Source organism: Panthera onca, chromosome A2, assembly GCF_046562875.1.
Source record: "Panthera onca isolate mPanOnc1 chromosome A2, mPanOnc1 haplotype 2, whole genome shotgun sequence".
NCBI classification, from domain to species: domain Eukaryota; kingdom Metazoa; phylum Chordata; class Mammalia; order Carnivora; family Felidae; genus Panthera; species Panthera onca.
In genome coordinates, this window is record NC_138340.1 from 156,893,919 (window position 1) to 156,912,342 (window position 18,424).

An 18,424-nucleotide genomic window follows, 5' to 3' on the forward strand; every position below is an offset into this window, starting at 1 on the left:
GCGGGGCAGCTCTCGCGTGGGGGTGGAGCTAGAAGAAGCAGCGCGCAGGCGCAATGTGCGCCGGCGGACGGGGGGAGGGATGCTGAGGGCGTGAGGGTTTTCCGTTTGTTTGGATTGTGGGCGGTACGCGCACAGCCCGGGAAAAGCGGTAAATGGCGGCGCCGAGCGCGGCCTTCCGGCCCTGTCTGCACCGAAAGGAGGTAATGGCCGCTGACAGAGGGCGCAGGTGAGTGAGGGAGGGTCGCACAGGTCCTTAGTTGGGCCCAGGGAAGGGAATACGGATCATGGCCCTGGCGCCTCTGGAAGCAGCCGTGTCCACCCGTGCAGCCAAGGGTGGGAGGCCAGGCGAGTCCCCGAGGGGCGCGCGAGCGGCGGGCTTCCTCTCGGCCCTGTCCCTCTTCTGACTGCCCCAGCCTGCTTTGACCAACCCCAGGGGTCTCTGGACATGAGGAGCTCTCCGGTACTGCCGAATCTCGGCTTCTCTTAAAGATTCTCCATCCTTTCTTTCCCTCTACTCCTGTATGAGGAACTTTGCCCCCTTAAAAGCGGATGACATCTGCAGACCTCGCAGTTCTCCCTGATGTGCATTTGATTTGGATTGACTGTATCATGACACGTATTGCTTTGGGTACAGTGATCAGGTTTTCAAAGCAGTCGACACGGGCTTTAGGGGTTGAGTACTTTGAAAGGACGAGGTGGTTCCGAGACTCCCAGTGTGTCTCCACCTCTGCCCCAATTATATCATTTCATGGCAGGCATCACCCTGGATAACATTGTAATGCCTCGTGGTCCAGACCCAGGAGATTAACTTCGGGCTTGCGAGCCAGAACCTGCAGAAAAACATAGAATCCAGACTTAGGAATTCCTTTTGTGTCCTTTTCTCCTTTTCCTCCTCCCCTTCCATCTGTGGCCTGGAGTTCTAGATGATTATGATTACTTTGGGAAAGTCCACAATTGAGACTTTGGCCTAAAGTGGAATGCAGAAAGCAGCAGGTGTGTGGAGAATGGATAATGCTTCTGATTAAACCTAATGAGTTACTGATTGACAATTTAAGTCTAGAACTTCAAAAGAGTTAAGAATTGTGAGTCAGTTAGTGAATTGTGAATATGGGTGAGATTGAATAGGGAGAGGCTCTTTGAGGGGGTTCCTAATGGAATGTCAACATTCAAGGGCAGGCTACAGATCTTGTGAAGGAACAGGAACAGTTGGCGGAGGGAGGGACTGGAGAGAAAGTATCAGGGAAACCAAGGGAGGAGAAAGTTTGAAATGCTGCTGGTAAACTAAGGGAAGAAACTTGAGGAAACCTGCTTCACCAGTGATAGGTATCTTAAGGAAATACCCAGCATCTCCAGCTGTGATGTTGTCTTGCAGTTGGCCTGATAACATTTATTTTTACCAGAGTTTCATATACGCCATCATTGTTACTGGCTTGGTGTTTTCTAAGGTGATTCTTTTATATATATATATTTTTAGATGTCTATTTATTCACTCATTAATTAATTTATTATTTAAGAGAGAACAAGCACGAGCAGGGGAGAGGGGCAGAGGGAGAGAGAGCATCTCAAGCAGGCTCCACGCTCAGCACAAAGCCCCGTGCAGGGCTTGATCCCATGACCCTGGGATCATGACCCAACCCGAAATCAAGAGTCAGACACTCAACTGAGTCATTCAGTCACCCTAAAGATTTTTTTATTTTAATTTTTTTAAAGTTTATTTATTTCAAGAGAGACAGCACAGGAAGGGCAGAGAGAGAATCCCAAGCAGGCTCCACACTGCCGGCTGAGCTGGACACAGGGCTCAATTCCACAGCTGACTCTGAGATCATGACCTGGGCCAATATCAAGAGTCAGACACTTAACCAACTGAGCCATCCAGGTGCCCCACTCTTTTTTTTTTTTTTTTTTTTTTTTTTAACTAATCTCTGCACCCAACGTGGGGCTCAAACTCACAAACCCGGGATCAAGAGTTGCTCACTCTGCCGACTGAGCCAGCCAGGCGCCCCTAAGGTGATTTCTTAAATAAGGTTTTTGATTTCTCCAGATCTATTGTAGCAGGTTTCTACTGAAGGTTTGGGATCATGGGAGTATTTCTAATAAACAGAAACCCGAAGCTTAAATGGAGTTTCAAGCATCACTGTCCCAAACCCTAAACTTAACCGAAGTTGGCTGCTTCCAATCTTGGGAATGTTTTGCTGACCACTTCCTCTGCCTTAAGGTCCACATGCCATCCTCCTCTTGGGTCTCTCAGCTCTTCCAGGACTCTGCTTTTCCTTCCTCTATGTATCTCTAACCTGGAGTTAAGCCAAGTGCATCCTATAAATGCATGGTATTTAACTGATTGATTCTAAGATGCAAATTCCTCATCCCCCCTCCCCCACATTTTAATATCTTTGAATCAGTGTGCATCTTTAAATAGGCTTTAAAGTTATAAACTGAAGCTGTTACCTCATCCCTTTCCCGCCGTCAGACCCTTACTGTTGTCATCTTCTTGGGAACTAAGCAGGCTGGTGAGCTCTGGGTTTATGTAAACTAGGCACAGAGATGATATATATTGGAAATGGGAATTTTAAAATTCATAAACAGAGCTGGTCTCTTTCCAAACCAATAGCAAAACCAAGAATCCTTGAAATAGACATCTCTATTAAATTACCAAAAGAATTTAGCCTTTATGTTTTAACTCTTTAAAGTGATCTCAAGTTATGTTGATTCTGTTTGTCGTCTGTATTTACTGTGACTTTCTGTCATACTTTCTACTTACCCAGTTCTTATTTCTAGCATCATTTTGTCACAGGAACTTAAGTTTTAAAAACCATAGGTATAAGTGGGATAGAGAGTACGTGTGTGTGTGTGTACACCTATCTCATTTATTTTGTGTTAAAGCCAGCGATTGGCTTGAACTTTTGCCATTGTATTAAATTATTTTATTCCTCACCCGGGATCATTTTAAACATATCATTTATAGCAGCCTAGATAAATAATGTAAAAGGTTTTCTGGAATAATCTTTTAATTTTTTTTTTTTATTTTTTTAATGTCTTTATTTTTGAGAGAGAGGGACAGAGCACGAGTGGGGGAGGGGCAGAGAGAGAGACAGACAGACACACAGAGTGGGGAAGCAGGCTCCAGGCTCAAAGCTGTCAGCCCAGAACCCAATGCGGGGCTCCAACCCACAAACCGCGAGATCATGACCTGAGCCACCAAAGTCGGACACTTAACCAACTGAGCCACCCAGGCCCCCTGGAATAATCTCTTAATTGAAATTGGTGTGTCAGAGGAATATTTCTTCTCATAAATATATGTGTGCTTCTGTGTGTATCATTTTTTCAAGATAGGTATTTTCCTCCCCTGGACAGACTAATTCATCTCAGAGGATGGTCTCAGTTGAACATACTCCATAAAAAATTATACGTTATTTCTTTATGACCAGTGTGTTACTGCTGAATACTGCTTTGATTTTAACCAGATTCAATAAAATATGCTTAATATTGGTTATTGCAGTCCCATCCTTTGTGTTCTGTCTACCCACAACTGTTCCACTCTACTCTTCTGTGCCAAATCTTGTACCTGACAGCCTTTCCCTCTGCCTTAAATCTGTAGGATACTGGGAGTGTGTGGCATGCATCCTGACCATCAGGAAGCACTAAAAAAGAACCGAGTGGTACTGGCCAAACAACTTTTGCTGAGTGAACTGTTAGAACACCTCCTAGAGAAGGACATCATCACCTTGGAAATGAGGGAGCACATTCAGGTATTTGGAAGCGAAAGAGAAACGCCAAATAAATAAATTGGTCGTGGGAGTATGACAAAGGATGTAGAGCCTTACTAAGGAAATGAAAATGCCCTTCTACCCTAAAGCCTTAAACAGAAAAGACATATAATTTAAAAATAATAGGAAAGACTTCCCCCCATACATGTATTTTTCCTGTAAAAGGATTCTTGAGATTACTAGGAAGGTCATCTGGAGAGAGAAGATTATAGCTGGATAAGTAAATATGATTTCATGTTGTTTTTTTTTTTTTTATCTTAGGCCAAAGTGGGCAGTTTCAGCCAAAATGTGGAACTTCTCAACTTGCTGCCCAAGAGGGGTCCCCAGGCTTTTAATGCCTTCTGTGTGGCCCTGAGGGAGACCAAGCAGGGTCATCTGGAGGATCTGTTGCTCACTACCCTCTCTGATCTTCAGCATGCAATCCCACCGGTATGGAGCCCTAGACATGTGGTGTGTTGAGAAGGATTCGTTTGGTGGGAAAGGAATTTTTGAGATGGGGCTGGGGAGACTAGATGATGGTTCTATTCAGACAGGATCATCTCCTTAAGACCTGGTATGATGGGTCCTGGTTTCTTACAGTTGAGCTGTGACAACGACTGGAGTCTCCCCTTCCCGATGTGTGAGTCCTGTCCCCCTCACAAGCAACTCCGCCTGTCTCCAGGTGAGAATCGATGGCATAACACGTCCCACAGATTGACTTGTTTCTTGACTGGTATCTGACTTTGCCCTAGCACGATTCCTATTTATATTCATACTGGGAACAGTTTCCTCGGTGAATTTGTTAGGGACTAGCAGGAAAGTTTAGATGGGGTATTGGTTGGGCCTGCTTCCTTCCATCACAGATGATTTTTCCACAGTATTTAGCCCTTAGCTCAGGTATAGGTAGGAAATTCCTACCCGAGTGGCCTGGCTCCTTAAAGCCGCTACTTTAGAACGAGCAAAGACTACATTTTGGGCCACTAGCCTGCTGACTGAGTAGCCTATTGATTAGAACAAGGCTTTTATCAGATACCCCATTCAGTATGGTATGTGGGAGGGTAATCCAGCAGTGAGCAAAAGCACATAGGGTCTCTGCCCTCCTGGATTTGACAGTTTTGGGGAGTGAGCAGAACCACTAATTATTAAAACCCCAGTTCAACAGGGTGCCTTAAGTTACAATGAAGTACTAGGATTGACACAGATTGTATACTAGTGTTTTTGGCTCTCTATGCCACAGATGCTGTGGAACACTCCCTAGACAATGGAGATGGTCCTCCCTGCCTTCAGGTGAAGCCTTGCACTCCCGAATTTTATCAAACACACTACCAGCTGGTGAGTCATGCAGAATGCAAGAGGAAGAGTTGGGAAATGGGAGACCCTTCCTGGGCATCTGAACTTAGATTGCGTATATATCTCCTTCCTGCTTTATTAGTCAGAAAGGCATTACTGATTGGTTATCTTCTCGGAGCATTTCTCTGTATTGATCTGGTGGGGTTAACAAAAATAGGATGGCTTTGTTTTCTTGAAATGTGTCGGATTTTTTAGTTGGGGAGACATAGTTTGTGTCCATAAGAAGCTCTAATTGGCCTCCCCCACACCCCCATCCCACCCCAGGCCTATAGGTTGCAGTCTCGGCCTCGTGGCCTGGCACTGGTGCTGAGCAATGTACACTTCACTGGAGAGAAAGACCTGGAATTTCGCTCTGGAGGGGATGTGGACCACAGCACTCTGGTCACCCTTTTCAAGCTCTTAGGCTACAAAGTCCATGTTCTACTTGACCAGACTGCACAGGTACATCTAATGTGTGCATTGGAGGGCTGGGCAACACTTTGGGGCCAGGAACATTCACTGCTCTTCTACCTGCTGGATAGATGTTACTCAGGTGTTACTCAAATTATGGTGGGTTTTTTGTTGTTGTTGTTGTTGTTTTTTAATGTATATTTTTGAGAGAGAGGGAGACGCAGAATCCAAAGCAGGCTCCAGGCTCTGAGCTGTCAGCACAGAACCCAGTGCAGGTCTCAAACTCACGAGCCGTGAGATCGTGACCTGAGCCAAAGTCGGACACTTAACTGACTGAGCCACCCAGGTGCCCCTCAAGTTCTATTTTCCTTTGTACCTTTTTACTCATTCTGTTCTGTGTCTTGCCTTGCAAGCTAGTTAAAAAAAAAAAAGAATTCAGGCCAGCCAGCAGCTCCAGTGTTAAGCTTAGGGTCACTGTGCTCTCCTGAGCAACACCAGTCCCAGTTTGGGTTCTTACTCTTCCATGTTCAGAAACTTGGTTCGCAGTCACTCAGGATGTGAGGAGACACTGAGATTCTCCCAGCCAATCAGGAAAGATACTTCTAAGCCATGATGACACAGGACATTTACTTCTTGGTTGATATTGTTGCTTACAAGTCCAGTTATTGTTGAAAAGATTACTTTGGCAGATAAAATTCTTGCAAGTGAAAGTTTGCTAGAACTGTCCTTGGCAGTTTCCATGAATTAACATGGAAAAATTCCTTACCCTTACCAGTTGTGTGACCACAAGACAGATCTTAGAGTAGATTACTTCCGGACTAGATTCCTACAAATCGCAAGCATTTTCATTGTGTGCTATTCCCTGTTTCCCTGTTAACCCCAATTACTGAGCCGTACTGCTGACTTAGTTACCTTTAGGTTTTTCTCTTCTGGAATTGATGATAGCCTATTGGTAAATAGATATTAATTTTCTTTTTTTTTTCCCATTTCCATCCTTTTGCTCTTTTTAAGTTTTTATTTTAATTCCAGTTAGTTAACATACAGTGTTATGTTAGTTGCATGTATACAATATAGTAATTCAATACTTCATACATCACCCTGTGCTCATCATGACAAGTGCACTCCTTAATCCCCATCACCTATTTAACCCATCTCTCCACCCCTAATTCTTCATTTTGATTCCAGAATAATAGTACTTTCTCAAATTTGCTTTTGGTAACATCAGTGGTAAAATCAAAGTTTCTAGGAAATTCACTTTGACTTGTTGAGATAGGAAATCTTTGTTTTGTCTTCAGCATTGTCTGTGGTCTTCATTTCTGTTTCTCAGCTATCTTCAATGAGAATGATTGTATACATGCTGTACTTTTGGTAAGGCCAATTTCAACAGTAGATACCTTAGTGTTGTTATTTACCTGCTCTTTTCACCACCTTTGCAATAATAGCCCATACAGAGAAGTAAACCCATCCATGCTTCAAAGCCATGGCTGGAACAGCTTCTGTAGTAATCAAGTGATATTCAAGTAGGTTATATGCTCGGGGCACCTAGCTGGCTCAGTCAGTAGAGGCTGTGACTCTTGATCAAGTGGGTTATATGCTTTCCTAAGAGGTCTACTGAGCGTGAAGGGAATGAGGGTAGGACATCAGCCGTAATTCCTACCAAGAGACCACTTAGAAGGCCACTTAACAAAATGAATGTTTATTTATGTTTCTCTAGAGCTTTTGGTCTAGCCTTTTTTTTTTCTTTTTTAAATATTCTGAGAGAGAGCACATGCACATGTAAGGGAGGAGCAGAGGGGAGAGAAAGAATCCCAAGCAGGCTCCATGCTGTTCAGCACAGAGCCCAAGGAGGGGTTCGAACTCATGAACCATGAGATCATGACCTGAGCCAAAATCAAGGGTCAGATGCTTAACCGACTGAGCCATCCAGGTGCCCCTCTAGCCATTCCTTTTACTAGGAAGTTATTATGTCATAGTTTTCCAAATTGTATGCAGTTGATAAGGGATTTTATATGCTTGATAATTAAAAATACAGTGCTGGGGTGCCTGGGTGACTCAGTTAAGCATCTGACTTTGGCTCAGGCCATGATCTCATGGTTTGTGAGTTCGAGCCCCACGTCAGGCTCTGCTGTCAGCACTGAGCCCACTTCTGATCCTCTGTCTCCCCCTGTCTCTACCCCTCCCCAGCTTGTTCTTTGTCTCTCAAAATAAAAATAAATAAACAAATAAATAAATAAATACATACATACATACAGTCCTGAGTCACCAAGTCAGCTATATACTACTGTTTTTCAGAGGCATTCAGCAGATTTGGTGTACCCATGAACCCACTTCACAAATACCATTCCCATTTATGCTAAAACTGATGTAGATTCAAGTACCTATTAGATTCTAATTCTCTGGTTACATTGTCCTAGGGGCTCCTGGCTGGCTCAGTTGGGAAAGCATATGATTCTTGATCTTGGTGTTGTAAGTTCAAGCCCCATGTTGGGCATAGAACTTACTTTAAAAATTAATCAGAGGCACGTGGGTGGCTCAGTTGGTTAAGCATCCTACTCTTGATCTCAGTTTGTGTCTTGATCACAGGGTTGTGAGTTCAAGCCCCACGGTGGGCTCCACACTGGCCATGGAGCCGACTTTTAAAAAAATAAAAATAAATAAATATTAATTTTGAACACTTTACAATAGCTGAGGCGGAACTATGTTTGCTTCTATAAATTTACTAGAAATTTTTTTTAATGTGATTCTTGAGTTCACAGGACCTCAGATGAGGTAGTCTTGACATCAGCAAAAAAAGAAGTACTTCCCTTATATTCTTAAGGACCAAGCAAGAGTAGACAAGTCTTCTACAGTAGTTAAGATAAAGAAACCATCCCCTCAGTAGATGTGGTCAGAAAGATAAATGGATTGTGTGAGACTTGAGCTGGCCTTGAAAGATAGAAGCCCCTGAAGCACAGAGGAGTGGGGGAGGGGTCCTAGGCAGGGAGAATAGCCTATAGATAGAAATGTGTCTGTGATGTTAGGGAAATAATGGGTAAAGCAAATGTGCCATGGCAAAAAAGTGCCAAAAATAAGATTGGAGATAAAGGGACTAGAATCCCAGGCCCTTGAACTTCCTTGTTTTACAAAACCGTTAGTAATTTTTTTAACAGAAAGGTGATACATTCACAGTGATGATTCGGGCTACCATTGGGAAGAGTGAAGTAGAGACCAGTGGCAGGGAATCCAGTTTGGAGTTAATATACTGGGAGTACAAGATGTTGGGATCCTGGACAGAATAGTAGACCAAGAGGGAAAGAATGTGTGTGGAAAATAGCGTAATGGCATGACTGTACTGTTAGTGCTCAGTGGTTAAATGACTGCATATAGAAAAAGATAGAAAAATTAAGTAAGGATTTGAGGGTCTCAGAGAAATCAAGACCAAACATTTGGGCATTACCTGTGCAGGAGAAATACTTTAAGTGATAAGAATATGAAATCTTTGAGAAGGAGGTTAGAGTCAGAAGACCAAAAGGCATAGAACTAAACCTTGGGGGATAGCCCTCCTTGTAGCCTGGTCCTTAGCTCTGGAGACTCAGAAACAGGAGGACGTTGCACAGTCAGTTTCCAACAGTGGCCAATCAATCAAACTCTCAGTACAGTTAAAACCAGGTAGTTACAGTGGTTGTGATAATTTGGTTCTTTGGGCATCTGCACAGAATATTTTATTCCTGGTAGGACTTCTCAAGAGACTCAACTCTTTTCTCATGTAATTATTTGGCAAGCAAAGAGAACCAAAAAAAATTAAGATCTTTTTTTCTCCCTATTATACCTTTTTGACTTTAGAAATAATTGCATTTAAAAATTTGAAATAGTATAGTCTTAGAGAATCCTCTCCACTACATGGTGCTGGACAGTACACTGGTATTCTCACTGCTCGTGGAGGTTTTCAGTTTTCCTCCTGGTCATCAAAGTCTTCTGTCACTGCACCTCCCATGAGGCTACTAGTTCTAGAATTAGTTATCGTATATTAGGAAATGAGATACATTTTATTTTTATTTATTTTTTTAATTTTTTTTTAATGTTTATTTATTTCTGAGACAGAGAGAGACAGAGCATGAATGGGGGAAGGGCAGAAAGAGAGGGAGACACAGAATCAGAAGCAGGTTCCAGACTCTGAACTGTCAGCACAGAGTCTGACGCGGGGCTTGAACTCACAAACTGTGAGATCATGACCTGAGCCAAAGTCGGTCGCTCAACCGACTGAGCCACCCAGGCACCCCAAGGAAATGAGATACATTTTAAAGTGGCAGATTTCCTTTTCCCACGTGGTATTTATTTTTTAAAAATTTTTTGTAACGTTTTATTTATTTTTAAGACAGAGACAGAGCATGAGTGGGTATGGGGCAGAGAGAGAGGGAGACAGAATCTGAAGCAGACTCCAGGCTCTGAGCTGTCAGCACAGAGCCCAACACGGGGCTCGAACTCACGAGTTGTGAGATCATGACCTGAGCCGAAGTCAGACGCTCAACCGACTGAGTCACCCAGGTACCCCACCCCCCGCTATGTGGTATTGATTTTTAACTTACATTTGGGTCACAGACTGCTTTGAAAATGTAAGGACATGCTATGGCTCATTCCTGGAAAATGCAGCTAGCCGTAAAGTTTTGCATATCATTTCTGAGGGTTTATAGGTTATTCTCTTGTGTCCCCCAACCTCTGGTTAAGAACTCTGCTATTTTTAGAAGTACTGTAATTTTATCAGGAATAAATCTAGAGATCCTATTTTAAGCTTTGCTGCTTTCAGAAAATTTTACCCAAATGATATAACCCCCATTTATCCATTTAGTACTATTAAATTCAATTACTAAGTGTGTGTTTTTACTTTGGGCTCTGTTGTCCACTATTTACTGACCTAATAGTCTCACTTAAGTTCAAAATGCTCTTGAGTAGGTGCCAAACATACATTTTTACAGCCTTCTTCCAGCAAAATGAACTTCAACTACTCTATGTTACAATTCTATTATGGTCGACTCAAGAAAAACATTCATACTCATGTATTCTCTTAAGATTATATATTCTAGAAATAAATGAATTTTGGATATCTTTTTATTACCGTAAGATTTCCAATATTATGATTGGCTTCTCTTTGCCCAGAAAATGAACATACTTTTCAATAAAGCCAAGTTCTTCATATCCAGTTTAAGTTGCAGCCTTTCAAGGCTTTTGTATAATTGTCTCCATTATCTGCAAACGGAAGTATTCTGAACAAATAGATTAGTAGTTCTCAAACTTTAGCATGTCAGAATCACCTGGAGTTTGCTAGAACCCAAGACTTTGCCTTTCTTACAACTTTCCAGAACTTGTAAGAAATATATTATACAAGTGTGCTTTTTATTGGGGGCTGTACATGGTAACTAATGTGCCTAGATAGCATATTCATTTTCATTATATTAAAATTCATAGTCAAAATGAACTTGCTTTCTCCCTGCTCATCTCAAATAGGAGGGACCATTCAGACTTCTCTAGTTGTAGAGGGAGACCTAGATTTAATAGTTTAAATTGGATTATTAAACTATTTTGTATAGCTTGCCATTGGATGGGCCAAGTGTTTAAGGTAGAGTGATAACTCACATGTGGCAACCTGGTGCATGACAAATAAGGTTCTTAAGTTGGACTACAAGGTTGACCAGTAGTAGGTTTCTTTGAGAAAATGACATCGCTACTCTTTGTAAGATATGCACATTATAATAATGGCAGATCTTTGCAGTAGGTGCCAGTTGTAATTCTAAATCCTTTCTATGCAGTATCTCATTTAATCTTTATACAAACTTGGAAAAAATTTACTCTTAATTACCCTCTTACAAAATGAGTATTAGAGCTTTGAGGGGCGAAATAATTGATTCTAATTTATGAACTCAGGGATCAAAGCTAGGTCTGTCTGATCCTGTAGCCCATGTATATAGCCATGGCCCTGTGCTTAATTATCTTTACAGCACACTCTTCCCTGAAGTGAGCATTTTGTACAGATATCGTCATTGTTTCTGGGAACTTAAAATCTCAGACAGAAAATCGCATAAAAGTGCTAGTATTCTTTATTGTCATGATCCCGTTAGCCCTTAGTGAGAACAGCTTATTTCCTTATGGCTGGGTAAATATTTGATTCACTCATAACTCACCTGGTGGTCCTCCTCGTGTCATTTTTATACAAGGGCATTTGCTAGAAGATTTGGTTGATGACTGGGGAGTGGATAAAGTTAACTATCTCATGATTAGCTTCATTAGTAACTTGCTTTAGTCCAGGAGTTCTTAACGTATCTCAGTGAGTCTGAATTTTGTGAAATTATATTCAGAATTGTGTGTCTGAAGTCATGCATTTTTGTGATGAGTCCATAGCTTTTTTTTAGCCTCTCATAGGGTCTCTGACATCTGTTATCGTTGGCCACATAATATATAGAACGCATCAGGTCTTCTAATAGCTCAGGGGTTCAGACACCAAAGAAAGATGACATTGGCGCAGACTACAGTGAACGACACTAACCAAAAGGTATTTTTCCTGCAGGAAATGCAAGAGAAACTTCAGAATTTTGCCCAGTTACCTGCCCACCGTGTCACTGACTCCTGCATAGTAGCGCTCCTCTCTCATGGCGTGGAGGGAGGCATCTACGGTGTGGATGGCAAACTGCTTCAGGTGTGTGTCATCTCGTGTCCGACAGCTGTCCGAGCTCGGTGACTTCCCCTCCTGCCTACCCATCTCTCCTGTAATGGCTGCTGTGGCCAATACAGGACTCAGGAGGCCCTGCGGGCTACTTAACCTCCCTTCTCTTTCTTTCCTTTCTGGCAGCTTCAAGAGGTTTTTCGGCTCTTTGACAACGCTAGTTGCCCAAACCTACAGAACAAGCCGAAAATGTTCTTCATCCAGGCCTGCCGTGGAGGTGAGTGCTCTAGCAGACCAGCACCCGGGTGGTGGCTCCTGGGCAGCCTCCCACCAGCTCTCACTTTCCTGTTTGCTCCTCTCAGGTGCTATCGGATCCCTTGGGCACCTCCTTCTGTTCACTGCTGCCACCGCCTCTCTTGCTCTGTAAGTGTCTCCCGATGCATGGGGTGTGCTGGGACTTGGGCAGCCCATGGCTCTCAGGTTGGTCAGCTCTCTGTGCACCACCATACCCTCTTCTCAAGACTCTTTCTCAGTGCCTTGCCTTCCTTCGTGAGAACTCTGTCACCTCTGCACTGTTAACTCTGCTGCGCTTTCTTTTGTTACTCACTGCAGTTGAGGCACTTCTGTCTGTCTCTTCTGTCTCTCTTCCACTTCCTCTTTTCCTTCCTGCATCCCTCTTCCCCTCTCGTCTTTTCACCTGCGCTCCATCGTTGCCTCTTCGTCATCCTTGTACCGGGCAGGGTTGCAGTGCAGAAGCCCCAGGTCGGGCTTTGTCTCTTACTTGTCCCTGAGACACTTCTGTCCCTCTTCTTTCTCGCCTGCAGCCAGGACTCCAGGACTAGGCTCCGAAGACATGCGGGCATACTCTTCATCCTGGAGGGCAACTCTAACTTTGGAGTCACATTTTGACTTTACCACTGACCAGTTCTGTCAAGTTAGAGAGGTTACTTGATGTCTCTCCACCTTAGTTTCCTGCATACAAAATGTAGATAATGATCAGACCTACTTCGTAAGGTTGTTGTGATCATTGAACAGAATCATACACTTGAAGGGCTTACTTAGCACAGGACCTGGCTCATAGTAAATCCACAGAAAATGCCAGCCATGACCATTATTACATGGTTAGTGCCCTCAAGGGGCTTATAGTTTGGCTTAAAGGTCACTTTGTCCTAACATACAAATAATTTTTTTTATCTGTTGTGTATTCAACAGATGTAAATGGTTAATACTGTTAATAATGTCATAATATCACCAAAGGAGATAATTTTATTAAGGTTCTACAACGTGACTACACTAGGCACTGTCACAAAGGCAAAAGAAAATGTGTGGGCTCTCTAACTGCTCCTCTTTAAAAAAAAAAAGAAGAAAAAATGTGGTGTCTCTCTAAATAGCCTACTGATGACTAGAAAGAGAAAGCAAATGTACGTGAAGTAGCTTGAGAATAATTCAGAGGCCTCAAGCAAGGGTGAAATTAGTGAGATGCAAACCATATGTGTGAAGGAGTAAGCAGTAGGGAATAGATCGTTTTAAGTTGGCTTAGTTTGAACACATTTGGTAGAGACTTAATTTAGTAAGGCTTAATTTGGACCCAAAATGATAAAATCTACATAGGTGTGGAGTAGTAAATAGGGGCTTCCAGACGAAACAGGAATACAAGACCACAAGCACACCAGGACTAAAAGGACAGCCCCCACTCTTCCCCAGATGTTGTGCTGGGCTGGAAGTCTGCCCGGATCTGATTTAGAGACTGGGTATCTATGTGGGTGTGTAGTAAGATAAGGTAGGCCGCTGATGATAAATCTTTAGTCAAACAGATTTTGGACTTCAACAGATCATTGTGTGGAGCTGTTGGTAGCTTAAATAATGTGATGAATTCTTTTCCAGGACGATTACCGTGCTAGGGAACTGCACTGAGGAAAGAGTACGTGAGGACAGGAACTTAGTGTCTGTTCAGCTGGATGCCCAGCCCCAGAGCACTGCCTGATATATGGTAGTACTTAATAAATATTGAATGAAGGGATGAAAATTAATCTCCTTAAAAAAATAGCAATAATACAGAAAACAGATGGCATATTGTGTTATTGGAAGAAGCAATAACACTTATTGATTAATAGATCTGAGACACCAAGGGAGGAAAGAAGCTTCTTTTTTCTTGAGGGAACACAGTTAGCTTGGCCTATTTCCTTTAGGAGGTATTACTGGCAAACTGAAATGAAGACACTCGTGATCATTTTCTCCTCCTATATTCAGAGATCTGTGTACAGGATCAGAGCTGGATAGGGAGAAATTGCTCTTTCCTAGGGTAATCCAAACCTTCTCTCTCAGAGTAAATCCTTCAAGAGATGACCTTTGAAGATTTGAGCTCACCTGTCTTCTCCTGTACTTAGTTCGTGTAATTGATGTCTGTGAAATCACTCTCCCTTCCCCGGTTGACCAGCTCCCAAAGTGGAATGTGAGCTCCGTAAGAGCAGGAGACTCTCCTTCACTACATCCCTAGGGCTTAATGCAAAGCAGTACCTGGCACATGGCAGTTGTTCGATAACTGTTTGTTGGATCAGTGAATTTTGGTCATTTCACCATAGTTCTTCAAGCTTCACTTGCCTTTTAGCCTCTTGAGTGTTGCATGGAACAGAAAGTACTGGAAAGGAGCATACTCTCTTAGCTTAAGTGTGTTGAGCTGGGTGTCCTCGCTCTCTGTCTCTACTACTGACCTCACCCCACCCTCCTCCAAAATAAAAGTGCAACATCCAAATAAGACTATGTCTGGGCACAGATGAGGCCTGCATCAGGAGGTTGGATATACTCAGGGTATGTTGAGGAACTGCTAAAATTGAATAATGGTGTTCTTTTTCAATTATCTAGAAGAAAATAGTCAAATTACCGCAATTTTAAGTTTTTCCTCTTATAAATTTCTCTCAGATCTTCGATGCCTGCTACAATTTGGCTTATGAAATTAAAAATACTAAAATACCTTGGAAACTGAGCATGTTCAGTTTCATAACATAGATTTGAGGTGGTTTTTACATAGCCTACATGTAATCATATTGATTTATTAACTTGTTTTTTTGATACAAAGCTGCATTATCAATATTTGTGTTTTGCAATAAAAAGCACTGTGACTGGCAGGTACATTGCTAATTGAACAAGTAAATCATGGGCATATGATTTTTAGTTCTGTTTACAAGGAGTATTTGATCAGCGCTCTGTGACTTACACAGCACGGATGGAGCTCAGACCCTGGACCTTGCACATGTGCAGGTGCTTGAGCGTGGTGCCGGGCCTCTGGGTGCTCCCCCGAGGAATGGACGCGTGCTGGGGCAGGGATGGGAGTAATGGTTTTGTTGTTTTGTTTTTTAATTTCAGCAGCCAGAAGTCGGAGGCAACAGCTGGAAATGGCTCTTCCCAGTCAAGGCCATAGGGAACTCTGGCTTGCCTGTGGCAGGCCCCAGAGCAATGGGAGGAAATAACGTTTGTCCATCCTGTCTGCCGTTGCTACAGATGAAACAGATCGTGGGGTTGACCAGCAAGACGGAAAGAACAGCGTGGGGTCCTCTGAGTGCGAGGAGAGCGATGACAGCAAGGAGTTGCTGAAGACCCGACTGCCCACGCGCTCGGACATGATCTGCGGCTATGCCTGCCTCAGAGGTATCCTGAGCCCCCAGCCGCAGTCCAAGGCTGCACCCTCTTAGACGTGCTCTTTCGCGTGCTGGGCTCTCTGACTGGGGAGGGTACAGGGTACCACGGAAGTCTACTTTGGGACACCCAGCTGCGTGAGGTATCCCGCGACCTCCACAGTGTGGTTAATACCATCCCGGTTGCAGGCACCGCTGCCATGCGGAACACCAAGCGGGGCTCCTGGTACATTGAGGCCCTCACTCAAGTGTTCTCTGAGAGGGCTTGTGACACGCACGTGGCCGACATGCTTGTTACGGTGAGTAGCCTCTGTGCGGTGTTCCGCCTTCCTCCTCGTCCTCCCTTGCACCATCCTTCATAGCCTCCCTACCCTTCTTCTTGTGCCGGGACCGTGCAAACCCCAGATTCTCAGACTCTGGACTACTGGTTCCTGTCTTTCCAGGTGAACGCACTTATCAAGGAGCGTGAAGGCTATGCCCCCGGCACAGAGTTCCACCGGTGCAAGGAGATGTCTGAGTACTGTAGCACCCTGTGCCGGCACCTCTACCTGTTCCCGGGACACCCTCCCACGTGAGGCCGTCCTTGTCGGCCCGGAGGCACGGAGGCCACCGGGCCTTTTCTCTTCGGACACATGGTTTCTGTTCCCCCTCAGGGATTGGGAATCTCCCAGGCTTGTGGCACACCACGCCCCTCATCGGCTCCTCCCTGTCTTCTAGCACCAGGGACCATAGGCCAGCGGTCTTGCTGAAGCTCCCTTCCTGTAGAGCGGGCTCTGGCTGGCCTGGCTGCCCGGAGTGTCTGGCTACTGTAGAGGCGCCTGGCGGATGATGTTGTGAACACAGGGTCTTGATGGGGAGAGGGCACGTGGGTTGCCTCGCTGCTGGTGTTTGGTTCCCGCCCTCAGGGCTTTTACAGACAGCACTTTGGTAATTGCTTTTATTAGTTGTTTTTATTAGTTAAGATGTTTCAGAGGCCATCTCCTGTCTTGTCTTTCTTTCATATCCCAACCCCGTTTCTCTCCGCCTGAGAGTTTGGAAGGTGTCCTGATTCAACAGAGGCATTTTTCATTTAGCCTCAAGAGGGCAGCCAGGACTAAAGGCACACTGTGCCACTGCGTGTGTGATTGTGACCTGTGCGCCCCTTGCGGCACCACGGGGCCACCCAGTGGAAGGCCCGTGTTCTCCACTGTTGGCTCCTTGAGGCTCAAGGAACCCAGCCTCTTGGCAGAGGCTACAGCTTGGATGCCGTGTACCTAGAACTCGTTGATCTTTGCCCAGGGAGATTCCAAAGATCTTTTAATCGGTTATTCTCTCTCTCTCAGCTTTTTTACTGAAATGAGCCTCGGGGAGAGTGTTAGCAGAGGCAGATAAGAGTGGTATGCTTCCTCATACTCCATAACCTGTCCCCTTATCAACTTTTTCTTCCTCTGAAATGTCCCTTTTAAAAAGCGTCCTAGTTGTTATCTCCCTACTTCCTGTTTCTCCCCTTTTCTCCTCTCTTCCTTTCATGGCTGCCACCAAATCTGTCTAAAATACTACTTAATTGGATCATTTGGCTCCTCAAAGATGTCATGTAGTAGTTTGTTCCTGCTTTCTGTTTCAGTATCAAATCCCCTTTTGATTTTATATGGCCTGTTTCCCCTTGCCATATGTCTCCATTTTAGAGAGACTGTTGTTACATGCGTTGTTTATCATGTGTGCCATATGAAGCTTCCCTGTTCTTCAAGGCCTCTTCTTGTACTTCCATTCTTGCCCCCTCCAATCTAATCTCTATATGGCAGATTTTGGTTTGGGGTCTTTATAAATCTGATCAGGTCACTCTCCTGCTCGAATTTCTGTTACACCTCAAGTAATGTCCAAACTCCTAACCTTGGCCTGCAGGGCTCCTACTCCCCCACCCCCCCCACCCCCCCGCTTGGACCTCACAAAATGCTGATTTCCCTCTAAGTGACAGCCCAGCCCCTTCCTCAGTTTCTCAAACATTCTGAGCTCTTTCCCTGCCCTGGACCATCCCAGACACTCTTCTGGGGTCTCCTGAGCTCCACTCCTCTCAAGTCGTGGCCTAAATGCCACCTTCCCAAGACCTTTCTATCTCTAAATAATCTTCCATGTTTCCTTATTACTGTATCCTGTTAATCCCCTCATTGCACTTAGCACAATTTATAATTACGTGTTTGCTTGCTTCACTTCATTTCTGTCTCCCCAACTAGGTCATAAGCTCCCTGAGGGTGGAAACCTTGTCTCTTTTGTTCTCCAGTATGTACCCAGTGCCTGGCACAGGATAGGTCTTCAATAAATGTTTTGGGACAAAATTTCCCTTTAAAATATACACAAGTTTAGTATTTATACTCTAGATTTTTCCATGTGTTTTGTTCACTGATACTGTTGGCTCTTGAAGACAGATGCCCTCTATCTCCTGTGGTACCTGGCATAGTGCCCAGCCTGTAGTAGTTCAGGTGCTCAATAAATACCTGTTCGGTGAGCCAGGTGGTTTGGAGACTTGTTGCGGAGTTCTACCCTTGGGTCGAAATACGGAAGTATTCGGGTGATAGAACCTTTCCACTTCCCACTGCCGGGATTTTATATGCCTTCAGGTGCCAAATAAACGCTCATATTTATTACTGATGTATGCCCGACATCTCTGTTTCCACAGATAATCTTCTAAAGCCCACGTA

General features: G+C 44.1%; 1 protein-coding gene across 3 annotated transcripts; it reads left to right on the plus strand.

Annotated features, from left to right (window-relative positions):
- The first annotated feature begins 39 nt into the window (after positions 1-39).
- Positions 40-18,374, plus strand: CASP2 (caspase 2). Of its 3 annotated transcripts, XM_060633365.3 has the most exons (11): positions 41-226; positions 3,596-3,746; positions 4,026-4,193; positions 4,344-4,425; positions 4,981-5,075; positions 5,358-5,534; positions 12,022-12,150; positions 12,304-12,394; positions 15,616-15,762; positions 15,939-16,048; positions 16,193-18,374. In XM_060633365.3, exons 1-11 carry the CDS (start codon positions 153-155, stop codon positions 16,322-16,324), a joined length of 1,356 nt encoding a protein of 451 aa, XP_060489348.1. In that variant the 5' UTR covers positions 41-152; the 3' UTR covers positions 16,325-18,374. The 3 variants fall into 3 exon arrangements, with proteins under 3 accessions (XP_060489349.1, XP_060489350.1, XP_060489348.1); XM_060633366.3 differs by lacking the exon at positions 5,358-5,534 and having other exon boundaries at positions 40-226; XM_060633367.3 differs by lacking the exons at positions 15,616-15,762; positions 15,939-16,048; positions 16,193-18,374 and adding an exon at positions 12,480-12,544 and having other exon boundaries at positions 40-226.
- Positions 18,375-18,424: the final 50 nt, after the last annotated feature.